The sequence below is a fragment of the Triticum dicoccoides genome, chromosome 1A (assembly GCF_002162155.2).
Source record: "Triticum dicoccoides isolate Atlit2015 ecotype Zavitan chromosome 1A, WEW_v2.0, whole genome shotgun sequence".
Taxonomy (NCBI): domain Eukaryota; kingdom Viridiplantae; phylum Streptophyta; class Magnoliopsida; order Poales; family Poaceae; genus Triticum; species Triticum dicoccoides.
In genome coordinates, this window is record NC_041380.1 from 90,140,495 (window position 1) to 90,166,848 (window position 26,354).

Consider the following 26,354-nt stretch of genomic DNA (forward strand, 5'->3'; position numbering starts at 1 on the left):
GGACGCGCGCGCGGGGAGAGGAGATCCTGCCGCCGGCGGCACCCCCCGAGCCGGAGCCGGGGGCGCCCGCCGGCGACGGCAGGGGAGAGGAAGAGGATGCGAATCCGAGGGGAAAGACGCAGGGGCCGCCCCGGCCGCCTCCCGGGGAGGCGGCGCAAGGGCGGAAGGAGGGGCTGGGAAGGAAGGGCGGGGGAGGGGGCGGATTCGGGCCGCGCGCCGGCGAGGGCGGCCGGATCCCGCCGGAGACGGGCAGGGGAGGTGACGGCGGCGAGGGTTTCGGGGGTGGGAGCGAGTCGCGGGAGCGGGCCTCGCTAGTCCAGCCCCTCCCTTGGCGTTATCTCTCGCCACGATCCCCTTTCTCTATTGTACACTCCTGTATATAAAGAGCTAGACCGACCCTACGATTAATAGTTATGCGGTGAATCCTATCATTCTTCTCGATGAAATGGCCACTGCTAGCCGTAAACTGGCTGATGTTAGGGATTTATAAACCGCCTTGTCAGCCGTTGATTTGGTTTGACTTGGGCCGTTTGATCTCTAGACCAGCTAGCTATCGGCTATGTGCACAGCATCCTCGTTTCTCCAGGTTGCGGCAGCCCCCTCACAGACTCACAGGTCATCTCACGGGAAACCGCCCACGAGGTCGCCATGCACGGCCACAGGTGCAGCGCCAGGTTGCGACAATGACGCTGCTGCAACCATCCATTGAAGCACCGGCGATGTTCCGGCAGCCCGACAATGCTCCAACACAACACCTATGATGCTTCGTTGCAGCACCGGCGATGCTCCGGCGGCCGGCAATGCTGGAACACAACGCCGGTGATGCTTCGTTGCAGCACCGGCAATGCTCCGGCGGCTCGGCAATGCTCCAACATAACACCGGTGATGCTTCGTTGCAGCACCAGCGATGTTCCGTCGGCCCAGCAATGCTCCAACACAACATCGGTGATGCTTCGTTGCAGAACATGCGATGCTCCGGCGGCCCGGCAATGCTCCAACACAACAACGGTGATGCTTTGTTGCAGCACCGGCGATGCTCCGACGGCCAGGCAATGCTCGAACACAACACTGGTGCTGCTTCGTTGCAACACCGACAATACTCCGACGGCCCGACAATGCTCCAACACAACACCGCTGATGCTTCGATGCAGCATCGGTGATGCTCCGACAGCCCGGCAATGCCCCAAAACAACACCGGTGATGCTTTGTTGTAGCAGCGGCGATGCTCTGACTGCTCGGAGATGCTTCATTGCAGCAATGATGGTGTTCCGGCGGCCTTGATGATGCTCCGGTGATGCTCTGCAAAGCTCCATCCCTGCAACAGCGATGTTCTGGCGGCCCCAGACGATGAAATTTTTTACGGTACATCATACTACCGAAATTAGTGGGTAGTATTAAGTCGATCCAACGGTTATTATGCTGCAGTTTTAATTTTAACTGAAGGATAGATATGTAATTTCCCTTGGTCGTTTCACAACGCCACGCACTGGAGCGACCTCGCCGGAATCCTGACGCGGCCTGCCCGCCTCCATCAGGCAGCTGCCTCCCTCTACCAACCTCCCATGATACAAGGAGCACCAATACGACGGCAAGATGGCATGTCGCCTCGAGGAGCCCTGCGAGATTAACCATGGCGTGCTCGACTGCTCGCGTCTCGCTCAGCCCTCCTGGTGCATCAATCTGTTAGCACAACCCCATACACGAAATACCTTCCGGCATATACTTGTACGACTTGATTTGCCGATGCTTTTGATCGAGAGACACACACAAACGTACAAGCTGATCTCCCAAAGCAACCTGGCAGGTGGAATAGTCGAGATACAGACAAACATACAAATTGATCTCCAGGAATCCTTGATGAACTCACGTACGAAGCTAGCTGCTCAGTTGATCTGCTACGTACTAGCCAGTACCAGTGCACATCTCTCCGGGAAACGACGTACGGGAGCAGCGGCGCCGGTTGCCATGTCCCCCAGCGGAATTGAACATGCCAAATTTACCCTTCTGTCTGAAAAATACTGCTTATATTCAGGTGTAGTATTACTTTATCTGAACCCTTCATGCACAAAAATAAACAGCTCATATTATCTTGATGTACCGTAAAAGGTCTCACGACAAATGCTCCATCGCAGCACCGTGAAGCTCTGGCGTTCTGACGATGCTCCGTCGCAGCAAACGGCGGCCGGAGGATGCTCCATGGTAGCACCGGAGAGCCCCTGGTTGCAGTCCCGTTCGTTCGCAGCAGCGTCCGCCGCGACATCTCACCACCTGCCGTCACCCCCCGCGAGCACCGGCGAACGTCAGCTCGCAGTGGTGTCGAGGCGCTCGTAAAAATGTTTTTCCTCCACTCAAAGCACTGCAGCGTGGTTTTGTAGCAGCGGTGCTCTCGTTGTAGTCCATGCAGCGCAAGTCAGCTTGAGCGAGGGAGTAGTGGCGGAGGAGCGTGTGAAGACATGCCGGCGAGGTCCAAAAGGATGTAGTCAACGCGTGTGGGTGGAAGAAGAACGAGTGGAGGGGCTTCGCTGCATGAGATAAGGCAGAGGAGGTTGAGCAATTCCTGCGCCCACACGGGGACACGTGGCGATCCTTTGAGGCGGTTGATTTCGGGTAGAAAATCAGTCGGGCGAAAGGAAGGATTTCCCCAATGAAATTGTCCAGCTTTGTTGAATTCTCTAACTAGTTTGGTAATATCTGGGAAGGTACTGTCAGTCCTATATGTCCTATCTGTACATGATGTGAAGTCGGTTGTGAGGTCCAGTTTGGCTGTCTGGAACCTTGGCGTCATGTAACCTAGATCAACGTCTATCTAGGACCTGGTGTTGAGTCGTAGCATTGATAGTGGATGTGTACACGTGTGCGCACCATGACACGTGCCTCCGCTCGGAACAAACAGCTGCCACCGTGGCTTGGCATCTCTCCTTCTTCGGTGCTTCCACCGCTCAGCGCCAGTACAAAATCAACCAGCACCCACACGGTCAGTCACCATTCTGCCCCGCGTTATCCAGAGCACCGATCGCCGTTCAGAGCACCGATCCGAGCACCGTAGTGAACCCACACGAGAAGATGCGTGCCAGGGACGTGGGGAAAGTGGCCCGAGGGGAGCAGGCGCCGAGGCCGCCGCACGAGCCCGGCAGCGTGGCCGACTCGCCGCCGCCGCCGCCCGCGTCGAGCTGCGCACGGCGCCGTGCGACTTCCGGTTCCCGATCCAGAACCATACGTGCCACTGCTACGTGCGCTACCTCTAGTACCACCGATGCATGAAGGCCAAGGAGGGTGACACGTCGGAGTGCGGCAAGTTCCAGCGCTACTACAGATCTCTCTGCCCCACGGATTGGGTAAGCAGGTTCATTCAGGTTCCGGTGCATAATACTATCCTACTTCTTCTGCCTCGGGTCTCCATCGTCGTCGGCTGTGAGGGAGTGTGATTTGCTTTGCAGGTTGTGGAGTGGAACAGGCATCTGATCTGCTGTATCATCTTAGGGAGCGAGTGACGACATGTCATTTCGATGTACCAGTAGTTACATAAGCACAGAGACAGCGGTCTGAATCTATGTTGTTGGCCCCTCTCCTTAAAATGTTTCCAGCTGGTAGTGTCTGCCATCTCGAGTTGATTTTTCACAGATACATTTTCCAGCTACAAGTTTCTTCATGTCACAGCAATTGAGGTCCCTAACCTGAGTTTTGGCTACGATCTCGATTTATCAAATAGCTTCAATGGACACTAGAAGCATACGCGCGCCTTGCTGCGCCGCTTAAACTGCTACGGTGTCCAAGTCTGAAAAATATTAAACTGCTACTGTGTCAAGTCTGAAAAATATGCCTTGAATGCTACCATGAGCTATCCATCTCACTCTTTTTTAACCGAAATACTGCTTATAAATGTGTAATGGGAATTGTCGTAGCACTTGCTCTTACCTCAAGTTAACATCCAGACAATTGAAATAGATCGGATAATTGTCTAGTTGTGGAAGAGAAGTTCATATCAGTCCTAGGCACAAAGCATTTGACCAGCAGTGACCCTTTCTCCTTTCTGAGATGGATATCATCTCTCACAACCAAGCATCGGGCAATTCAAATGCCATGCAAAAGAACGACACCAGATCATTTAAATACTGAATGAGAAGTACATTTTGTATTACATATAGATGCCGGCAAAACAATACAAAACAGATACTACATGGATGCTAGCTCTCAAGTAAATACCAAAACATATTACATTACGATAATACATTGTAACACGTTCAATACCAGATTCTGAACTGCCAAGGCTAATCTAGAACGTACGAATAGCAACCACCTCTCGCAAACCGTACTTATAAATGGTAGAGGAATAAAATTTCCAAAACAATAAAATTGAGAAAAGCAAATGATTAATTAATTTGCTAAAACTTAGGATGATTAAGAACTAAGAAACACGGATACATGGTAATACGATTTTTTTCCTCAAAAGCAGCCACACGGGGACGTTAAGTATATATAGAACAAATAACAATACGCCATCTAATAAAGAGAAAAATAATAATGGGATGCAATTATACTGCCCCCTTTGTTGTCTCCCTGCCTGTCAATGGTTGAGTTGAATGAATCTAAATCTCCTCATACTGAGATCTTTGCAACATGCAAATACATACTATGCTAATATTGGAAATTGTAACAAACATAAATCTTCACTTCACCCGTGGAGGATTGGCTGCTGCCCCAGATATCATGCCCCTGGCCAGCAATAAGACAGCGACACCAGCAGCAAGAAGGAAAGAACCAAACACAAAGCGGCATCCACATCAGGCGGAAGTTAAGCAAGAACTCAAGCACAAAGCGGCATCCACAGCAGGCGGAAGTTAAGCAAGAACCCCAAGCAGCAAAGGCACTCCGACAGCCGACAGCAATAGTTCAGCAGCAAAAAACGAATCAGAAAGAGCTGAGTGTGAGGTAATTTGTTTCTAAATATCATTATCTTGGTCAGTATTTAACAATCTGGCATTCTGTTTCGGAAGTGTATGGACAGGGAAAGCTCAGTACAGTGTTGACTTGCAGTGAAAATGGATGGATGGTTTTTTGGTTCCATGAGGATGAACAATTCCTGCATGTTGTTTTGATTGGTCCTAGTCCATAAAGATATGGTGTAGATTATCACAAAGTTATCCATTTAACATTTAATTAACATTTTTCAATAATCTCAATGCAGTTTAGTGTAGTTTCTGTGAAATTTCAGTTCTGCGTAAAAATGCAGTTATATATGCAGTTTACCTGTATTCTTGCATCTCCAGACCAACTTCTGAGCAAGAGGCTTGAACAAACTGGGTGCACATACTTGCATATTTTGACTGACTCCTGAAAAAGCAAAGGATATATTACTCAATCTATGTGTATTGTAACTGCAATATGATGCTTGGTCACATGAATGCATGCTTTGCTAAGTCTTCTAATTTCTGTGGTATGGTGTTCAGGTTTTTGGGGACAAATTGCTACATATAGCATGCATTGCTAAATCTTGTAGCTTAATAGTTGGGACAAATTTTTGCTGCTGCTAGCTTGAATGCTTGACCATATTGAAACTGTAATAAATCCATAGGAAACTCAAGAAGGGTTGTCTATAGGAAATTAATAGACATGACCATCTAACAATTACAATTTAGCTTGAAATAAAATGATTATCAGTACATAATCTGATTCCTAACCTTGTAATAACTCAAAATAATGCTGATTTGGAATGAGAAGCTTGTGCATTTCCCATTGCAGATCAATGTACTAAATTTGCATGTGATTTTACAAAGGACAAACTTTATCAAGCACATAATCTGTTTCCCACTCACATTTTCCTGGAGTACTCATATTGGTGATGCGGCAGGTATGAATTTTGTACTACTGCAAAAATCAAATCTGAATGAGGTGGGCGCTATGTTACCTGCTCAAGCTTCCTTGCTGCCGCGAGCAACTAACGGCAGAAAGTTGCGTTGGGGGAAGAGATAGGGGAGGAATGAGTTGAAGGCGTACCTTGCTGCCACGAGGTGAGCTGTTTGGGAGCTTCAGCACCAGACGAGACGGCGAGTACAGGCGGTGGCGGCGATGGAGGCTAGACTGCAGCGCGTCACCCGTGCTCCCTTCTAGGGGCCGCTAGATAGAAGGGCCCAGCAGAACCGAAGGAAATCACCGCCACCGAGCAGAACCGAACGAAAGTCCCGACACCAATTGTAGGCTGGCAACACAAGTGCTCCACGCAGCCGAGCAAAGAACAGCGCAGGCATGCAGCGACCAACATCCACGGTGGGTCAACGCGCCCTGTGGTTTGTGCATGAAGCGTTCAACTGAGTCACTCATGTTAAGTGAATATGGAGAGAAATATTAAGATAACAAAATATTGTAGTTCTGATTGAATAAGAATTCCAGTTGCTACTTGTATAAGTGTAGGGTTGAACATATTTTAATGGCAAAATGTTCCACTGTTTGCTTGAATCGTTATGACTAAATAAGTGTTCTGGTAAGCTTTGAGCATTTGCAGAATTGAACAGAAGAACAACATATGCAGAATTATGAGCAAAGCTGAACAAAACTGAACTGAATTCCACTTGTTGCTCCTAACACTTAAACTAAATGGCACACAAGACTGAACTTGAACTAAACTAAATGGCAACTATTGCCTAGAGTTGAGTTGAGCTGAACTAAATGACAATTATTGCCCAGAATTGACTAAACTGAATGGCACCTAAAATTAAACTTGAACTAAACTAAATGGCAACTATTGCCTGGAGTTGAGTTGAAATACTTGTTTACACTCTCACTTGAGTTAGAGCACATGTTTTCCAAAAAAAACAAAAGTATTTCACCACAACCCAGAAAAAATGCCATCTGTGACCAGGCCCTGTAAATAAAAAATAGAAGTACAGTTTTTAGACAGAAATTATGATCTCTAGATTTGTAAACTAACTGAATATGAGTGAATCATTATGACTGAATGAATGCTCCAGTAACCTGCAAGTTTCCAGTTTGCACCATGCAAGCAGCGTATTCAACTATGTATGACAAAAAAGCAGGCCACCACTATAGCTTGTACAGATTTTGTAGTTATACGGAAACATCATGTTCTCCGTCTTACTATGAAACTGCACCCCTTGTGAATCAGGCCACTCCAAAATGGTGTCCATAATTTGAATCAAAAATATAATTTTGGGCCACTGAAGTTGGTGTACACCACACAAGACCTAGGTATAAATTTCCATGAGAAGTGATTTCTATTTGGTTCCTGTGTTAAGTAATAATCAGAACTAACACTCAACATGAACTAAGCTAGCCAGGTAAGATTAGTCAACCTAATCCAGTTTCCTACTTAGGCCTTTAAATTATTTCTGCCGATGGAAGCATGTTCAATTGCCTCTTATTTTTCTTCCTCTTAGCTTCATATCAGTCGGCGCTTTTCCATCACAGGTGAACATTAAAAATGAATACAATTGCATGATCACATAGAAGTATAATTAAGTAGCAGCAGCATATACGATCTATAATAATGCAAAGCATAGCTAGACAACCATTCGATGCTGATTACAATCAAAGGTGCAACAAAAGGTCAATGAAAATTGTTAATCTGACAAAAGAGTGAAAGCATCATTAATACTGGAAGAAAACTAAATATTACTCCCTCCGATCCAAAATAAGTGTGGCAGTTTTGAACGAACCCGGGCTCAAAACTGCGACACTTATTTTGGATTGGAGGTAGTAGAAAGAAAATATTTTTCTATAAAAAATAGAAAGAACATGTCACCTGCAGCTCATACAAAATTAGCAACATCCAAAGACAATCAACTATAATTCAAACTAAATATTTACCCCCAGCCACCAACAAAGGCAAATGAACTGGAAGCACAATGAGGTAAACCATAGGTGTCATACAACCCAAGTAACCAAGTACAGGATAAAGTTCTTCCAAGCCCAATCCCAAGCCCAACCAAGTAAAAAAGGAGGCAATTTATCCATGGACTCAGACCAAGACAAAAGGAGAATAAAAGGTTCCAAACAGAGCATATAGGCAAACAAAGCATACAAGCCAAGACCCAAACATCAGAAAAACAAAATTGACGACGCGTTGGAAATTGCTCTTAACCAAAACTTTTCTATTATTGATTCTCAAGGAAGTTCATCTTACTGTAAGCCTAAATTCTGTAATTCATGAGCAACCCCAATGGACTCAGATAAATCAAGGATGGAGCGATAAAAGACCTGAAGGAAATGGAGCATAATAAAATCCATAGCTCTGGTAAAAGGACGCCCTTCCAAAACAGCAGGTCAGTAGCCAAGCAAGCTCATAAAGTCATAATTCATATGATAAATTCAGGTATGCCACCTGCATCATTCAGTATGGCTATGATGAGAAACATGAATAATGCCAGAAGAACAAACCTGCAACCATAAAAGACAGCAAGATTACTGGTGGTGAAATACTGTCACGATTACCTACTATTGGATTTGCTGCTGCATTCTTACCACTATCCGTATGGTGATGCAAACGGCACAAATTTGCAGCCAAGTAGTACAAATCGTCAGGGCTCTTAGTAGGAAGAAAATAGAGGACTGCAGCTGAACTTTGCCGTGTAGTTCACCATGCACTGCAAAATGGAGAACACAACGCAGCGGACAGGCTCTGTGAGCACGATGTTGACGCGGACCTGGCAGCGTCCGTCGTGTCTGACACCGCTTGCCGCAGGTGCCCAACAAAATCCGAACAAAGACAATGAACATTAATGATCGCAGGAAGTGCATAGAAAATCCATAGTTTTGATATATAACTATATAATACAAGATTATTTTTTGCATACAACTGTATCTTATTGCATAGCAGAACTTTTCTATTATTGATTCTGAAGGAATTTATTTACCGTAACATCTTAATATTTTAAGGTTTTAACAAAAGAAGAACATATAGTTTAGGAATGAACGGACTACATGAGTATGAGGAAACATTTATACCCATTACTATATATTGATAAACTTCATTATCAGTTGTTTGACTTTAATAAACAGCAAGATATATCCAATTCTTGTGCGTCTTTGGAGGTTCCTTAGTTGATCTTGCCATGGTAGGATAAGCACAAATGGCAGCATAAACCTTCTTGTACAGTGCTTCCATGTCATCGGCCGCAATATTCTTCCTGAAATATGGTACTTCTTAGGTTCCTCATCAGCTATTGACTGAAATATGGGTAGGGCAGAAGTTAAAACGAGATTCAGTAAGCTGCTTCAGAAATAAGAAGAAAGTACACTTGCTTTAGGATACTTTATATGGGTGAATCGGGCCCAGATATATCTTCCAGAAAGAATTCATGTATACAACAACGACAACCCTAGGGAATGAAGAAATGGCATTATAATACCACGAGGGCAATGGATCCAACTCACCTTCATGTAGTCAGCAACATGACCTTCATAGACGTATTTGCGGTGAATCTCAGCGCCCGGCTACTTCTTATCCTTCTTGAAGCCAGCAAATCTCTTGTCACTGTGTGGAATACCAAGACCACCATCCAAAGCTCCCTGCAGTAGCCAACAGACTGAAGCGGGTCTCAAATGGATAAACTATATGCTTCCTAATTCAATAGCTTAGAACCCCCTAAATATAGAATAAAAGAAGCAGACCAACAAAAGGCAATAAATGCAGTCCAAGATTAGGCATACTTCAAGTCCATCAGTGAGCCTGCCGCAGAGCGATGGATCAAACAACACTGTAAGTAAGCTATATATTTTTCTTGGCTTTCCATGTTTACCAACTACATCCTTTAAAATGTCTATTATTTAGATTTCTAACCTATCCAGCAAAATTATCAATCGTGCATTCAAGATCTGTAGGTAAGCAAAATAAAGGAGACTTTTCACCACAAATCTCATCCAGCCATCACAAACCATAGCATAAGAATAAGAGAACAAAGTTTAACAAAGTGACAAAACAACAGAAAATGAAAGCATTACAGCAGCAGCACGCCATGGCAATCCTGAAAAGCAAAGACTTGTCAGTGTGGAAGAGGTATGTAAAACCCTCTCTGCCTGATCTTCCTACTCTTCCTCGCGACTGCAGATGAAAAGAAAAGTAGTGAACTTGAGGTCCAGATCTCAGATTCATACATCCAACTTTTTGCCAAGAAAAGCAAAGTAAAAATCTGAGAACTAAAACCAACTGATACAGCTGCGGGAGCCCAAATAGTTCTGCATACAGGAATCTTTAATTCCCCATAAGAAAACTTCTCCATACCAAGTTGTATATTCTTTGACACTTTCAATGGGAAAAATATTTAGCAATAAAACTGGTCATTGAAGCTAAAGCACCATTCATCTATGCAACAAGAACATAAATTAGTTTCAGAATTCTAACATCAAATGTAGGTGTAGTCCATAGATAAGCTAACTACCTGGAATACCTAGCAATTTAAAATATATGCTTGAATAAAGCTGCAGAATGAGAAAAAAAGGGAGACAAGAGTGAGAGCAGGGAGGAGAGCGGAGGTGGAGGCAAACCTGAACCGCCTCGGCATCCTTGCTCCTGCTCCTCCTGTGCCGGGAAGGAGAGGGTTGTGGGGCACAGGAGATGCGTGAAGTCACCATTGTGCACAAGTAGCAGGTGTCGGCGCCCATCTTCCAAGGCCACTGCACGCCGCACGAGCCGCCGCACCACCGGACTAAACATGCTCCTTGAGGAAGAGGCGGAGCGGAGCCAAACTAAATCTCATAATCCACCATAAAATTTGGTTAAAGATCACAGTCGGCTAACTAAAACCAAATTGTTCCAAATTTAGTAAAGATTCATTTCGACAAAAATAATAATCACCATGATCATCTATTAGACCTAAAATCACATAATCCACCAAACGTCTTTGACTATCTTCTCAAGACACAATCTCCTAACTAAATCCAACTAACATCTCATAAATCACAGAGAAATTTGGTTCAATATCACAATCACCTAACTAAATCCAAATTGTTCAAGATTAATTAATACACCGAACATCTTTGACTATCTCTTCAAGATCACAATCAACTAACTAATCCATCAAAAATCTCATACTCCAGCATAAAATTTGGTTCAAAATGACAATCGCCTAACTAAATCCAAAATTTTCTAAGTTCATTAAATAATTATTTATCCACCAATACAATAATCAACATGCCCACCTACTAGACCTAAATTCACATAATCCACCAAACATCTTTCACTAGCTTGTCAAAATCACAATCAGCTAACCAAATCCAACCAAAACCTTATAATCCACCGTAAAATTAGGTTAAAAGATCATAATCACCAAATTAAATCCAAATCATTTCAACTAAATTAAATATCTGTTCATCCACCAATATAATAATCACCATGCTCAGTTATTAGACCTAAAATCCATAATCCATCAACATCTTTGATTATCATCTCAAGACACAATCACCTAACTAAATCCAACTAAAATCTCATAAATCACGGAGAAAATTGGTTCAATATCGCAAGCATCTACCAAATCAAAATTGTTTAAGATTAATTAATCCACCAAACATCTTGGACATCTTCCCAAGATCACAATCTACTAACTAAATCTAATGAAAATCTTATAATCCACTATGAAATTTATTCAAGATCACAATAGCCTAACTACATCCAAATTGCTCCATGTTTACTAAAGGCCCATTTGTCCACCAATATAATAACCACCACGCTCACTTACTAGACCTAAGTTAACATAATTCACCAAACATCTTTGACTAACTCGTCGAGATCACAATCACCTAACTAAATCCAACAAAACCTCAAAATCCATCGTGAATTTGTTTGAAAAAATAGCAATCACCTAACTAAATCAAAATTGTTCCAAACTAAATTAAAGATCTGTTTTATCCACCAATATAATAATCACCATTCTCATCTACTAAGCTTAAAATCTCATAGTCCAGCAAACATCTTTGACTATTCTCAAGACACAATCACCTAACTAAATCCACCTAAAATTTCATAATCCGGCGTAAAATTCGGTTCAATATCACAATCACCTACCTAAATCCAAATTATTCAAGATTAATTAATCCAACCATCTTTGAATATCTTCTCAAGATCAGAATCAACTAACTAGTCCATAAAAATATCATAATCCACCATATAATTTGGTTCAAGGTCACAATCGTCTAACTAAATCCAAATTGTTCCAAATTTATCAAAGATTCATTTATCCACTAATATAATAATCAACATGCTCACCTACTAGACCTAATTTCACATAATTCATCGAACATCTTTTACTACCTCGTCAAAATCACAATCACGTAACTGAATCCAACAAGAACCTTATAATCCATCGTAAAATTAGGCTAAAAAATCACAATCACTTGACCAATTCAAATTGTTTCAAATTAATTTAAATATCTATTTATCCACCAATACAATAATCACCAACCTCCACTACTAGACCTAAAATCTCATGATCCACAAAACATCTTTGATTATCATCTCAAGACACAATCACCAAACTAAATCCAACTAAAATCTCATAAATCACAAAGAAATTTGGTTCAATATCACAATCACATAACTAAATCCATATTGTTCAAGATTAATTAATACACCGAACATCTTTGACTATCTCCTCAAGATCACAATCAACTAAATCCATTGAAAAATCTCGTAATCCACCATGAAATTAGTTCAAGATCACAATCGCCTAACTAAATCCAAATTGCTCCATGTTTACTAAAGAAGTCGCTACTTCCTTGAGATTGAGGTTTCCTCTACCTCCAATGCCTTCTTTATTTCCTAAGAGGAGTATATCCAGGATCTTCTTGCTCGTGTTGCTCGTGCTGATGAGCACACAATTGAGACTGCTATGGAGCTCAACATCCATCTTTGTGTCCACCTCCGCTTCCTGAAAGTCCGGACGGGCGTCCGTTGCCTGGTCACGGGTTGCTATGTGTGCTGTCTTGATCCCACATCCCGTGTTCCCTTCCTGGGCGACACCATGACCGCACGCTCAAGCACCACCAATGGCGAGCAAGAGCTTAGACAATCGACGCATACCTGAATTTTACCCACGGGACATGCCCGAGAACACGGCGCTACCTATCGTCAAGGCCAAGGACGCACATTAGGAGAACGTGGGCTGCTTAATCAAGTGCGTGACACAAAATCCGCAAACAGGACAAGAAGACCAAGCCGGACAACGGGGAACGGAGAGTGCACATGCACGTGGGATGCTGGATCAAAGTCCATCTGCTGCAACTACCCCCATTCTCTCCTCATTTGCCTTGTTTACCAGTTATTTTCAGTAGTGGCATCATTGCCTTGAGTCACTTGTGTGGCCCTCGTCTCTATCCACCAATATAATAATCAACATGCTCACCTACTAGACCTAAATTCACATAATCCACCGAACATCTTTTACTAGCTTGTCAAAATCACAATCACCTAACTAAATCCAAATCGTTTCAAACTAAATTAAATATATGTTCATCCACCAGTATAATAATCGCCATGCTCAGTTATTAGACCTAAAATCCATAATCCACCAAATATCTTTGATTATCATCTCAAGACACAATCACCTAACTAAATCCAACAAAAATCTCATAAATCACAGAGAAATTTGGTTCAATATCGCAATCATCTACCAACTCCAAATTGTTTAAGATTAATTAATCCACCAAACATCTTTGACATCTCCCCAAGATCACAATCTATTAACTAAATCTATCAAAAATCTTGTAATCCACTATGAAATTTATTCAAGATCATAATAGCCTAACTACATCCAAATTGCTCCATGTTTACTAAACGACCATTTATCCACCAATATAATAACCACCATGCTCACTTACTAGACCTAAGTTAACATAATTCACCAAACATCTTTGACTAACTCGTCGAGATCACAATCACCTAACTAAATCCAACAAAACCTCAAAATCCATCATGAATTTGTTTGAAAAAATAGCAATCACCTAACAAAATCAAAATTGTTCCAAACTAAATTAAAGATCTATTTTATCCACCAATATAATAATCACCATTCTCATCTACTAAACCTAAAATCTCATAGTCCAGCAAACATCTTTGACTATTCTCAAGACACAATCACCTAACTAAATCCACCTAAAATTTCATAATCTGGCGTAAAATTCGGTTCAATATCACAATCACCTAACTAAATCCAAATTATTCAAGATTAATTAATCCAACCATCTTTGAATATCTTCTCAAGATCAGAATCAACTAACTAGTCCATAAAAATATCATAATCCACCATATAATTTGGTTCAAGGTCACAATCGTCTAACTAAATCTAAATTGTTACAAATTTATTAAAGATTCATTTATCCACTAATATAATAATCAGCAAGCTCACCTACTAGACCTAATTTCACATAATTCATCGAACATCTTTTACTACCTCGTCAAAATAACAATCACGTGACTAAATCCAACAAGAACCTTATAATCCATCATAAAATTAGGCTAAAAAATCAAAATCACCAGAACAAATTCGAATTGTTCCAAATTAATTTAAATATCTATTTATCCACCAATACAATAATCGCCATGCTCCTCTACTAGACCTAAAATCTCATGATCCACAAAACATCTTTGATTATTAGCTCAAGACACAATGACCTAACTAAATCCAACAAAACCTCAAAATCCACCATGAATTTGTTAGAAAAATAACAATCACCGAACTAAATCAAAATTGTTCCAAACTAAATTAAATATCTATGTTATCCATCAATATAATAATCACCATTCTCATCTACTAAACCTAAAATCTCATAATCCAGCAAACATCTTTGACTATATTCTCATGACACAATCACCTAACTAGATCCACCTTAAATCTCATAATCCAGCGTAAAATTCGGTTCAGTATCACAATCACCTAACCAAATCCAAATGATTCAAGATTAATTAATCCAAACATATTTGAATATGTTCTCAAGATCAGAATCAACTAACTAATCCATAAAATCTCATAATCCACCATAAAATATGGTTCTAGGTCACAATCGCCTAACTAAATCCAAATTGTTTCAAATTTATTAAAGATTCATTTATCCACCAATATATAATCAACATGCTCACCTACTAGACCTAAATTTACATAATTCATCGAACATCTTTTACTACCTCGTCAAAATCACAATCACCTGACTAAATCCAACAAGCACCATATAATCCATCGTAAAATTAGGTTAAAAGATCACAATCACCTCACCAATTCAAATTGTTTCAAATTAATTTAAATATCTATTTATCCACCAATACAATAATCACAATCCTCCTCTACTAGACCTAAAATCTCATGATCCACAACATATTTGATTATCATCTCAAGACACAATCACCTAACTAAATCCAACTAAAATCTCATAAATCACGGAGAAATTTGGTTCAATATCACAATCACATAACTAAATCCATATTGTTCAAGATTAATTAATACACCGAACATCTTTGACTATCTCCTCAAGATCACAATCAACTAAATCCATTAAAAAATCTCGTAATCCACCATGAAATTAGTTCAAGATCACAATCGCCTAACTAAATCCAAATTGCTCCATGTTTACTAAAAAAGTCGCTACTTCCTTGAGATTGAGGTTTCCTCTACCTCTAATGCCTTCTTTATTTCCTAAGAGGAGTATATCCAGGATCTTTTTGCTCGTGTTGCTTGTACTGATGAGCACACTATTGAGACTGCTATGGAGCTCAACATCCATCTTTGTGTCCACCTCCGCTTCCTGAAAGTCCGGACGGGCGTCCGTTGCCTGGTCACGGGTTGCTATGTCTGCTGTCTTGATCCCACATCCCGTGTTCCCTTGTTGGGCGACACCATGACCGCACGCTCAAGAACCACCAATGGCGAGCAAGAGCTTAGACAATCGGCGCATACCTGAATTTTACCCACGGGGCACACCCGAGAACACGGCGCTACCTATCGTCAAGGCCAAGGACGCACATTAGGAGAACGTGGGATGCTTAATCAAGTGCGTGACACAAAATCTGCAAACATGACAAGAACACCAAGCCGGACAACGGGAAACGGAGAGTGCACATGCACGTGGGATGCTGGATCAAAGTCCATCTGCTGCCACTACCCCCATTCTCTCCTCATTTTCCTTGTTTACCAGTTATTTTCAGTAGTGGCATCATTGCCTTGAGTCACTTGTGTGGCCCTCATCTCTATCCACCAATATAATAATCAACATGCTCACCTACTAGACCTAAATTCACATAATCCACCGAACATCTTTTACAAGCTTGTCAAAATCACAATCACCTAACTAAATCCAAATCGTTTCAAACTAAATTAAATATATGTTCATCCACCAGTATAATAATCGACATGCTCAGTTATTAGACCTAAAATCCATAATCCATCAAATATCTTTGATTATCATCTCAAGACACAATCACCTAACTAAATCCAACTAAAATCTCATAAACCACAGAGAAATTTGGTTCAATATCGCAATCATCTACCAACTTCAAATTGTTTAAGATTAATTAATCCACCAAACATCTTTGACATCTCCCCAAGATCACAATCTACTAACTAAATCTATTGAAAATCTTGTAATCCACTATGAAATTTATTCAAGATCATAATAGCGTAACTACATCCAAATTGCTCCATGTTTACTAAAGGACCATTTATCCACCAATATAATAACCACCATGCTCACTTACTAGACCAAAGTTAACATAATTCACCAAACATCTTTGACTAACTCGTCGAGATCACAATCACCTAACTAAATCCAACAAAACCTCAAAATTCACCGTGAATTTGTTTAAAAAAATAGCAATAACCTAACTAAATCAAAATTGTTCCAAACTAAATTAAAGATCTGTTTTATCCACCAATATAATAATCACCATTCTCATCTACTAAACCTAAAATGTCATAGTCCAGCAAACATCTTTAACTATTCTCAAGACGCAATCACCTAACTAAATCCATCTTAAATTTCATAATCCGGCGTAAAATTCGGTTCAATATCACAATCACCTAACTAAATCCAAATTATTCAAGATTAATTAATCCAACCATCTTTGAATATCTTCTCAAGATCAAAATTAACTAACTAGCCCGTAAAAATATCATAATCCACCATGTAATTTGGTTCAAGGTCACAATCGTCTAACTAAATCCAAATTGTTCCAAATTTATTAAAAATTCATTTATCCACTAATATAATAATCAACATGCTCACCTACTAGACCCAAATTCACATAATTGATCGAACATCTTTTACTACCTCGTCAAAATCACAATCACGTGACTAAATCCAACAAGAACCTTATAATCCAACGTAAAATTAGGCTAAAAAATCAAAATCACTGACCAAATTCGAATTGTTCCAAATTAATTTAAATATCTATTTATCCACCAATACAATAATCACCATGCTCCTCTACTAGACCTAAAATCTCATGATCCACAAAACATCTTTGATTATTAGCTCAAGACACAATTACCTAACTAAATCCAACAAAACCTCAAAATCCACCGTGAATTTGTTAGAAAAATAACAATCACCTAACTAAATCAAAATTGTTCCTAACTAAATTAAATATCTATTTTATCCACCAATATAATAATCACCATTCTCATCTACTAAACCAAAAATCTCATCGTCCAGCAAACATCTTTGACTATATTCTCATGACACAATCACCTAACTAAATCCACCTTAAATCTCATAATCCAGCGTAAAATTCGGTTCAGTATCACAATCACCTAACCAAATCCAAATGATTCAAGATTAATTAATCCAATTGAATATGTTCTCAAGATCAGAATCAACTAACTAATCCATAAAAATCTCATAATCCACCAGAAAATATGGTTCAAGGTCACAATCGCCTAATTAAATCCAAATTGTTCCAAATTTATTAAAGATTCATTTATCCTCCAATATATAATCAACATGCTCACCTACTAGACCTAAATTTACATAATTCATCGAACATCTTTTACTACCTCGTCAAAATCACAATCACCTGACTAATCCAACCAGAACCTTATAATCCATTGTAAAATTAGGTTAAAAGATCACAATCACCTGACCAATTCAAATTGTTTTAAATTAATTTAAATATCTATTTATCCACCAATACAATAATCACCATCCTCTTCTAGTAGACCTAAAATCTCATGATCCACAACATCTTTGATTATCAACTCAAGACACAATCACCTAACTAAATCCAACTAAAATCTCATAAATCACAGAGAAATTTGGTTTAATATCACACTCACATAACTAAATCCATATTGTTCAAGATTAATTAATACACCGAACATCTTTGACTATCTCCTCAAGATCACAATCAATTAAATCCATTGAAAAATCTCGTAATCCACCATGAAATTAGTTCAAGATCACAATCGCCTGACTAAATCCAAATTGCTGCATGTTTACTAAAGAAGTCGCTACTTCCTTGAGATTGAGGTTTCCTCTACCTCTAATGCCTTCTTTATTTCCTAAGAGGGGTATATGTATATCCAGGATCTTCTTGCTCGTGTTGCTCGTACTGATGAGCACACTATTGAGACTGCTATGGAGCTCAACATCCATCTTTGTGTCCACCTCCGCTTCCTGAAAGTCCGGACGGGCGTCCGTTGCCTGGTCACGGGTTGCTATGTGTGTTGTCTTGATCCCACATCCCGTGTTCCCTTGCTGGGCGACACCATGACCGCACGCTCAAGCACCACCAATGGCGAGCAAGAGCTTAGACAATCGACGCATACCTGAATTTTACCCACGGGACACGCCCGAGAACACGGCGCTACCTATCGTCAAGGCCAAGGACGCACATTAGGAGAATGTGGGATGCTTAATTAAGTGCGTGACACAAAATCCGCAAACAGGACAAGAACACCAAGCCGAACAACGAGGAACGGAGAGTGCACATGCACGTGGGATGCTAGATCAAAGTCCATCTACTGCCACTACCCCCATTCTCTCCTCATTTTCCTTGTTTACTAGTTATTTTCAGTAGTGGCATCATTGCCTTGAGTCACTTGTGTGGCCCTCATCTCTATCCATCAATATAATAATCAACATGCTCACCTACTAGACCTAAATTCACATAATCCACCGAACATCTTTTACTAGCTTGTCAAAATCACAATCACCTAACTAAATCCAAATCGTTTCAAACTAAATTAAATATATGTTCATCCACCAGTATAATAATCGCCATGCTCAGTTATTAGACCTAAAATCCATAATCCACCAAATATCTTTGATTATCATCTCAAGACACAATCACCTAACTAAATCCAACTAAAATCTCATAAATCACAGAGAAATTTGGTTCAATATTGCAATCATCTACCAACACCAAATTGTTTAAGATTAATTAATCCACCAAACATCTTTGACATCTCCCCAAGATCACAATCTACTAACTAAATCTATTGAAAATCTTGTAATCCACTATGAAATTTATTCAAGATCATAATAGCCTAACTACATCCAAATTGCTCCATGTTTACTAAAGGACCATTTATCCACCAATATAATAACTACCATGCTCACTTACTAGACCTAAGTTAACATAATTCATCAAACATCCTTGACTAACTCGTCGAGATCACAATCACCTAACTAAATCCAACAAAACCTCAAAATCCACCGTGAATTTATTTGAAAAAATAGCAATCACCTAACTAAATCAAAATTGTTCCAAACTAAATTAAAGATCTGTTTTATCCACCAATATAATAATCACCATTCTCATCTACTAAACCTAAAATGTCATAGTCCAGCAAACATCTTTGACTATTCTCAAGACACAATCACCTAACTAAATCCACCTAAAATTTTATAATCCGGCGTAAAATTCGGTTCAATATCACAATCACCTAACTAAATCCAAATTATTCAAGATTAATTAATCCAACCATCTTTGAATATCTTCTCAAGATCAGAATCAACTAACTAGTCCATAAAAATATTATAATCCACCATATAATTTGGTTCAAGGTCACAATCGTCTAACTAAATCCAAATTTTTCCAAATTTATTAAAGATTCATTTATCCATTAATATAATAATCATCATGCTCACCTACTAGACCGAAATTCACATAATTCATCGAACATCTTTTACTACCTCGTCAAAATCACAATCACGTGACTAAATCCAACAAGAACCTTACAATGCATCTAAAATTAGGCTAAAAAATCAAAATCACTGACCAAATTCGAATTGTTCCAAATTAATTTAAATATCTATTTATCCACCACGACAATAATCATCATGCTCCTCTACTAGACCTAAAATCTCATGATCCACAAAACATCTTTGATTATTAGCTCAAGACACAATCATCTAACTAAATCCAACAAAACCTCAAAATCCACCGTGAATTTGTTAGAAAAATAACAATCACCTCACTAAATCAAAATTGTTCCAAACTAAATTAAATATCTATTTTATCCACCAATATAATAATCACCATTCTCATCTACTAGACCTAAAATCTCATAGTCCAGCAAACATCTTTGACTATATTCTCATGACACAATCACCTAACTGGATTCACCTTAAATCTCATAATCCAGCGTAAAATTTGGTTCAGTATCACAATCACCTAACCAAATCCAAATGATTCAAGATTAATTAATCCAATTGAATATGTTCTCAAGATCAGAATCAACTAACTAATCCATAAAAATCTCATAATCCACCATAAAATATGGTTCAAGGTCACAATCGCCTAACTAAATCCAAATTGTTCCAAATTTATTAAAAATTTATTTATCCACCAATATATAATCAACATGCTCACCTACTAGACCTAAATTTACATAATTCATCGAACATCTTTTACTACCTCGTGAAAATCACAATCACCTGACTAAATCCATCCAGAACCTTATAATCCATCGTAAAATTAGGGTAAAAGATCACAATCACCTGACCAATTCAAATTGTTTCAAATTAATTTAAATATCTATTTATCCACCAATACAATAATCACCATCCTCTTCTACTAGACCTAAAATCTCATGATCCACAACATCTTTGATTATCAACTCAAGACACAATCACCTAACTAAATCCAACTAAAATCTCATAAATCACAAAGAAATTTGGTTCAATATCACAATCACATAACTAAATCCATATTGTTCAAGATTAATTAATACAACGAACATCTTTGACTATCTCCTCAAGATCACAATCAACTAAATCCATTGAAAAATCTCGTAATCCACCATGAAATTAGTTCAACATCACAATCGCCTGACTAAATCCAAATTGCTCCATGTTCACTAAAGAAGTCGCTACTTCCTTGAGATTGAGGTTTCCTCTACCTCTAATGCCTTCTTTATTTCCTAAGAGGAGTATATCCAGGATCTTCTTGCTCGTGTTGCTCATACTGATGAGCACACTATTGAGACTGCTATGGAGCTCAACATCCATCTTTGTGTCCACCTCCGCTTCCTGAAAGTCCGGACGGGCGTCCGTTGCCTGGTCACGGGTTGCTATGTGTGTTGTCTTGATCCCACATCCCGTGTTCCCTTGCTGGGCGACACCATGACCGCACGCTCAAACACCACCAATGGCGAGCAAGAGCTTAGACAATCGACGCATACCTGAATTTTACCCGCGGGACACGCCCGAGAACACGGCGCTACCTATCGTCAACGCCAAGGACGCACATTAGGAGAACGTGGGATGCTTAATCAAGTGCGTGACACAAAATCCGCAAACAGAACAAGAACACCAAGCCGAACAACGGGGAATGGAGAGTGCAGATGCACGTGGGATGCTGGATCAAAGTCCATCTGCTGCCACTACCCCCATTCTCTCCTCATTTTCCTCGTTTACCAGTTATTTTCAATAGTGGCATCATTGCCTTGAGTCATTTGTGTGGCCCTCATCTCTATCCACCAATATAATAATCAACATGCTAACCTACTAGACCTAAATTCACATAATCCACCGAACATCTTTTACTAGCTTGTCAAAATCATAATCACCTAACTAAATCCAAACCGTTTCAAACTAAATTAAATATATGCTCATCCATCAGTATAATAATCGTCATGCTCAGTTATTAGACCTAAAATCCATAATCCACCAAATATCTTTGATTATCATCTCAAGACACAATCACCTAACTAAATCCAACAAAAATCTCATAAATCACAGAGAAATTTGGTTCAATATCGCAATCATCTACCAACTCCAAATTGTTTAAGATTAATTAATCCACCAAACATCTTTGACATCTCCCCAAGATCACAATCTACTAACTAAATCTATCGAAAATCTTGTAATCCACTATGAAATTTATTCAAGATCATAATAGCCTAACTACATCCAAATTGCTCCATGTTTACTAAATGACCATTTATCCACCAATATAATAACCACCATGCTCACTTACTAGACCTAAGTTAACATAATTCACCAGACATCTTTTACTAACTCGTCGAGATCACAATCACCTAACTAAATCCAACAAAACCTCAAAATCCACCGTGAATTTGTTTGAAAAAATAGCAATCACCTAACTAAATCAAAATTGTTCCAAACTAAATTGAAGATCTATTTTATCCACCAATATAATAATCACCATTCTCATCTACTAAACCTAAAATGTCATAGTCCAGCAAACATCTTTGACTATTCTCAAGACACAATCACCTAACTAAATCCACCTAAAATTTCATAATCCGGCGTAAAATTCGGTTCAATATCACAATCACCTAACTAAATCCAAATTATTCAAGATTAATTAATCCAACCATCTTTGAATATCTTCTCAAGATCAGAATCAACTAACTAGTCCGTAAAAATATCATAATCCACCATGTAATTTGGTTCAAGGTCACAATCGTCTAACTAAATCCAAATTGTTTCAAATTTATTAAAGATTCATTTATCCACTAATATAATAATCAGCATGCTCACCTACTAGACCTAATTTCACATAATTCATCGAACATCTTTTACAACCTCGTCAAAATCACAATCATGTAACTGAATCCAACAAGAACCTTATAATCCATCATAAAATTAGGCTAAAAAATCAAAATCACCTGACCAAATTCGAATTGTTCCAAATTAATTTAAATATATATATATATTTATCCACCAATACAATAATCACCATGCTCCTCTACTAGACCTAAAATCTCATGATCCACAAAACATCTTTGATTATCAGCTCAAGACACAATCACCTAACTAAAACCAACTAAAATCTCATAAATCATAGAGAATTTTGGTTCAATATCACAATCACCTAACTAAAACCATATTGTTCAAGATTAATTAATGCACCGAACATCTTTGACTATCTCCTGAAGATCACAATCAATTAAATCCACTGAAAGATCTCGTAATCCACCATGAAATTTGTTTAAGATCACAATCACCTAACTAAATCCAAATTGCTCCGTATTTACTAAAGAAGTCACTACTTCCTTGAGATTGAGGTTTCTTCTACCTCTAATGCCTTCTTTATTTCCTAAGAGGAGTATATCCAGGATCTTCTTGCTTGTGTTGCTCTTACTGATAAGCACACTATTGAGACTGCTATGGAGCTCAACATCCACCTTTGTGTCCACCTCCGCGCCCAGAAAGTCCGGACGGGCGTCCATTGCCTGGTGACGGGTTGCTATGTGTGCTGTCTTGATCCCACATCCCGTGTTCCCTTGTTGGGCGACACCATGACCGCACGCTCAAGTACCACCAATGGTGAGCAAGAGCTCGAAAAATTGACGCATACCTGAATTTTACCCAGGGGACGCGCCCGAGAACACGGCGCTACCTATCGTCAAGGCCAAGGGCACACATTAGGAGAACGTGCGATGCTTAATCAAGTGCGTGACACAAAATCCGCAAACAGGACAAGAACACCAAGCCGAACAGCGGGGAACGAAGAGTGTAGAGGCACGTGGGATGCTGGATCAAAGTCCATTTGCTACCACTATCCCCATTCTCTCCTCTTTCCCTTGTTTACCAACTATTTTCACTAGTGGCATCATCGCCTTGAGTCACTTGTGTGGCCCTCATCTCTATCCAACCAATATAGTAATCAACATGCTCACCTACTAGACCTAAATTCACATAATCCACCAAACATCTTCTACTAGCTTGTCAAAATCACAATCACATAACTAAATCCAACCAAAACCATATAATCCACCGTAAAATTAGGTTATTAAAAGATCACAACCGCCGAATTAAATCCAAACAGTTTCAAACTAAATTAAATATTTGTGTATCCACCAATATGATAATCACCATGCTCGGTTATTAGACCTAAAATCTCATAATCCACCAAACATCCTTGATTATTTTCTCAAGAGACAATCACCTAACTAAATCCAACTGAAATCTCATAAATCACAGAGAAATTTAGTCAATATCACAATCACCTAACTAAATTCAAATTGTTAAAGATTAATTAATACACCGAATATCTTTAGCTATCTCCTCGAGATCACAATCAACTAACTAATCCATCAGAAATCTCATAATCCACCATAAAATTTGGTTCAAGATCACAATCGCCTAACTAAATCCAAATTTTTCCAAGTTTTCTAAAAATCCATTTATCCACCAATATAATAACCAAAATTCTCACCTACTAGACCTAAATTCACATAATCTACCGAACATCTTTTACTAGCTCGTCAAGATCCCAATCACCTAACTAAATCCAACCAAAACCTCATAATCCACTGTAAAATTTGGTTAAAAGATCACAATCACCTACCTAAATCCAGATTGATCCAAACTAAATTAAACATTTTTTTATCTACCAATATAATAATCACCATGCTCATTTACCATAGCTAAAATCTCACCATCGAGCATTTTGACTATCTTCTCAAAACACAATCACCTAACTAAATCCACTTCAAATCAAATAAATCACCGAGAAATTTGGTTCAATATCACAATCACCGAACTAACTTCAAATTGTTCCCGTCGACTAAAAGGCACCTACGGCAACTTCGTAAAATCTCAAGATGATATCCTGGCTCGGTCTCTCGAAGGTGCTCATAGGGATAGGGTGTGTGTGTGCGCGTTCATAGGGATGAGTGTATGCTCGTTTGTATGAGCGCTTGCGTATGTACTGTGTTAAAAAAAGATTAATTAATCAACCGAACATCTTGGACTATCTCCTCAAGATCTCAATCAACTAATTAAATCCATTTAAAATCCTGTAATTCACCATGAAATTTGGTTCAAAATCACAATCGCCTAACTAAATCCAAATTTGTTAAAAATCTATTGAGCCACCAATATAATAACCACCATGCTCACTTACTAGACATAAATTCTCACATAATCCATCGAGCATCTTTGATTATCGCGTCAGGATCACAATCACCTAACTAAATCTAACCGAAACATCAAAATCCATCGTGAATTTGCTTAAAGGATCACAATCATCTAACTAAATTCAAATTGTTTCAAACTAAATTAAAGGTCTATTTATCCACCAATACAATAGTCACCATGCTCACGTACTAGACCTAAAATCTTAAGATCCACCTAACATCTTTGACCATCTTCTCAAGATCATAATAACTTAACTAAATCCACCTAAAATCACATAAATCATCGTGGAATTCGGTTCAATATCACAATAACCTAACTAAATTCAAATTGTTCCAGGTTAATTAATCCATCAAAAATCTTTGAGTATCTCCTCGAGATCACAATCAACTGACTAAATCCATCTAAAATCTCATAATCCCCCATGAAATTTGGTTCAAGATCACAATTTCCTAACTAAATTCAAATTTTCTCAAGTTTACTAAAAATTTACTTACTTAACCGATATAACTACCACCATGCTCACCTACTAGACCTAAATTCACATAATCCACCAAACATTTTTTACTAGCTCGTCAAGATCACACTCACCTAACTAATTCCAACCAAAACCTCATAATCCACCGTAAAATTTGGTTTAAGATCACAATCACTTAACTAAATCCAAAATGTTCCAAACAAAATTAAAGATCTATTTATCCACCAATATAATAATCATCATGCTCATCTACCATACCTAAACTCTCATAATCAACCGGACATTTTAGACTATCTTCTCAAGATTAAATCACGTAACTAAATCCACCTAAAATCTCATAATCCATCATGAAATACGGTTCAATATCACAATCACCTAACTAAATCCAAATTGTCCAAGATTAATTAATCCACCAAACATCTTTGACTATCTCCTCAAGATCACAATGAACTGCATCAAAATCTCGTAATAAAAGGGCAACCTGGTGCATGTAGCTCCCGCTTGCGCAGGGTCCAGGGAAGGGTCCGACCACTTTGGGTCTATAGTACGCAGC

The 26,354-nt window shown here is 39.3% G+C and overlaps 1 protein-coding gene and 1 long non-coding RNA gene across 11 annotated transcripts; both read right to left on the minus strand.

Annotated features, from left to right (window-relative positions):
* Nucleotides 1-481: 481 nt before the first annotated feature.
* On the minus strand, nucleotides 482-2,610 carry LOC119364787. Of its 2 annotated transcripts, none has more exons than XM_037630331.1 (2): nucleotides 2,099-2,610; nucleotides 482-2,008 (listed from the first exon to the last, which is right to left on the minus strand). In XM_037630331.1, the coding sequence occupies exon 2, from the start codon at nucleotides 1,630-1,632 to the stop codon at nucleotides 622-624; it is 1,011 nt and encodes a 336-aa protein (XP_037486228.1). In that variant the 5' UTR covers nucleotides 1,633-2,008; nucleotides 2,099-2,610; the 3' UTR covers nucleotides 482-621. The 2 variants fall into 2 exon arrangements, with proteins under 2 accessions (XP_037486228.1, XP_037486220.1); XM_037630323.1 differs by having other exon boundaries at nucleotides 482-2,018; nucleotides 2,099-2,609.
* Nucleotides 2,611-3,476: 866 nt separating this feature from the next.
* LOC119364801 lies at nucleotides 3,477-26,354 on the minus strand. 9 transcript variants are annotated; one of them, XR_005175159.1, is made up of 9 exons: nucleotides 10,498-26,354; nucleotides 9,955-10,054; nucleotides 9,388-9,522; nucleotides 8,476-9,180; nucleotides 8,212-8,391; nucleotides 5,995-6,279; nucleotides 5,248-5,331; nucleotides 3,916-4,713; nucleotides 3,477-3,775 (listed from the first exon to the last, which is right to left on the minus strand). It is a non-coding gene; the product is annotated as an uncharacterized LOC119364801 (long non-coding RNA). The 9 variants fall into 9 exon arrangements; XR_005175155.1 differs by having other exon boundaries at nucleotides 3,916-4,867; XR_005175156.1 differs by adding an exon at nucleotides 5,814-5,865 and having other exon boundaries at nucleotides 3,916-5,331.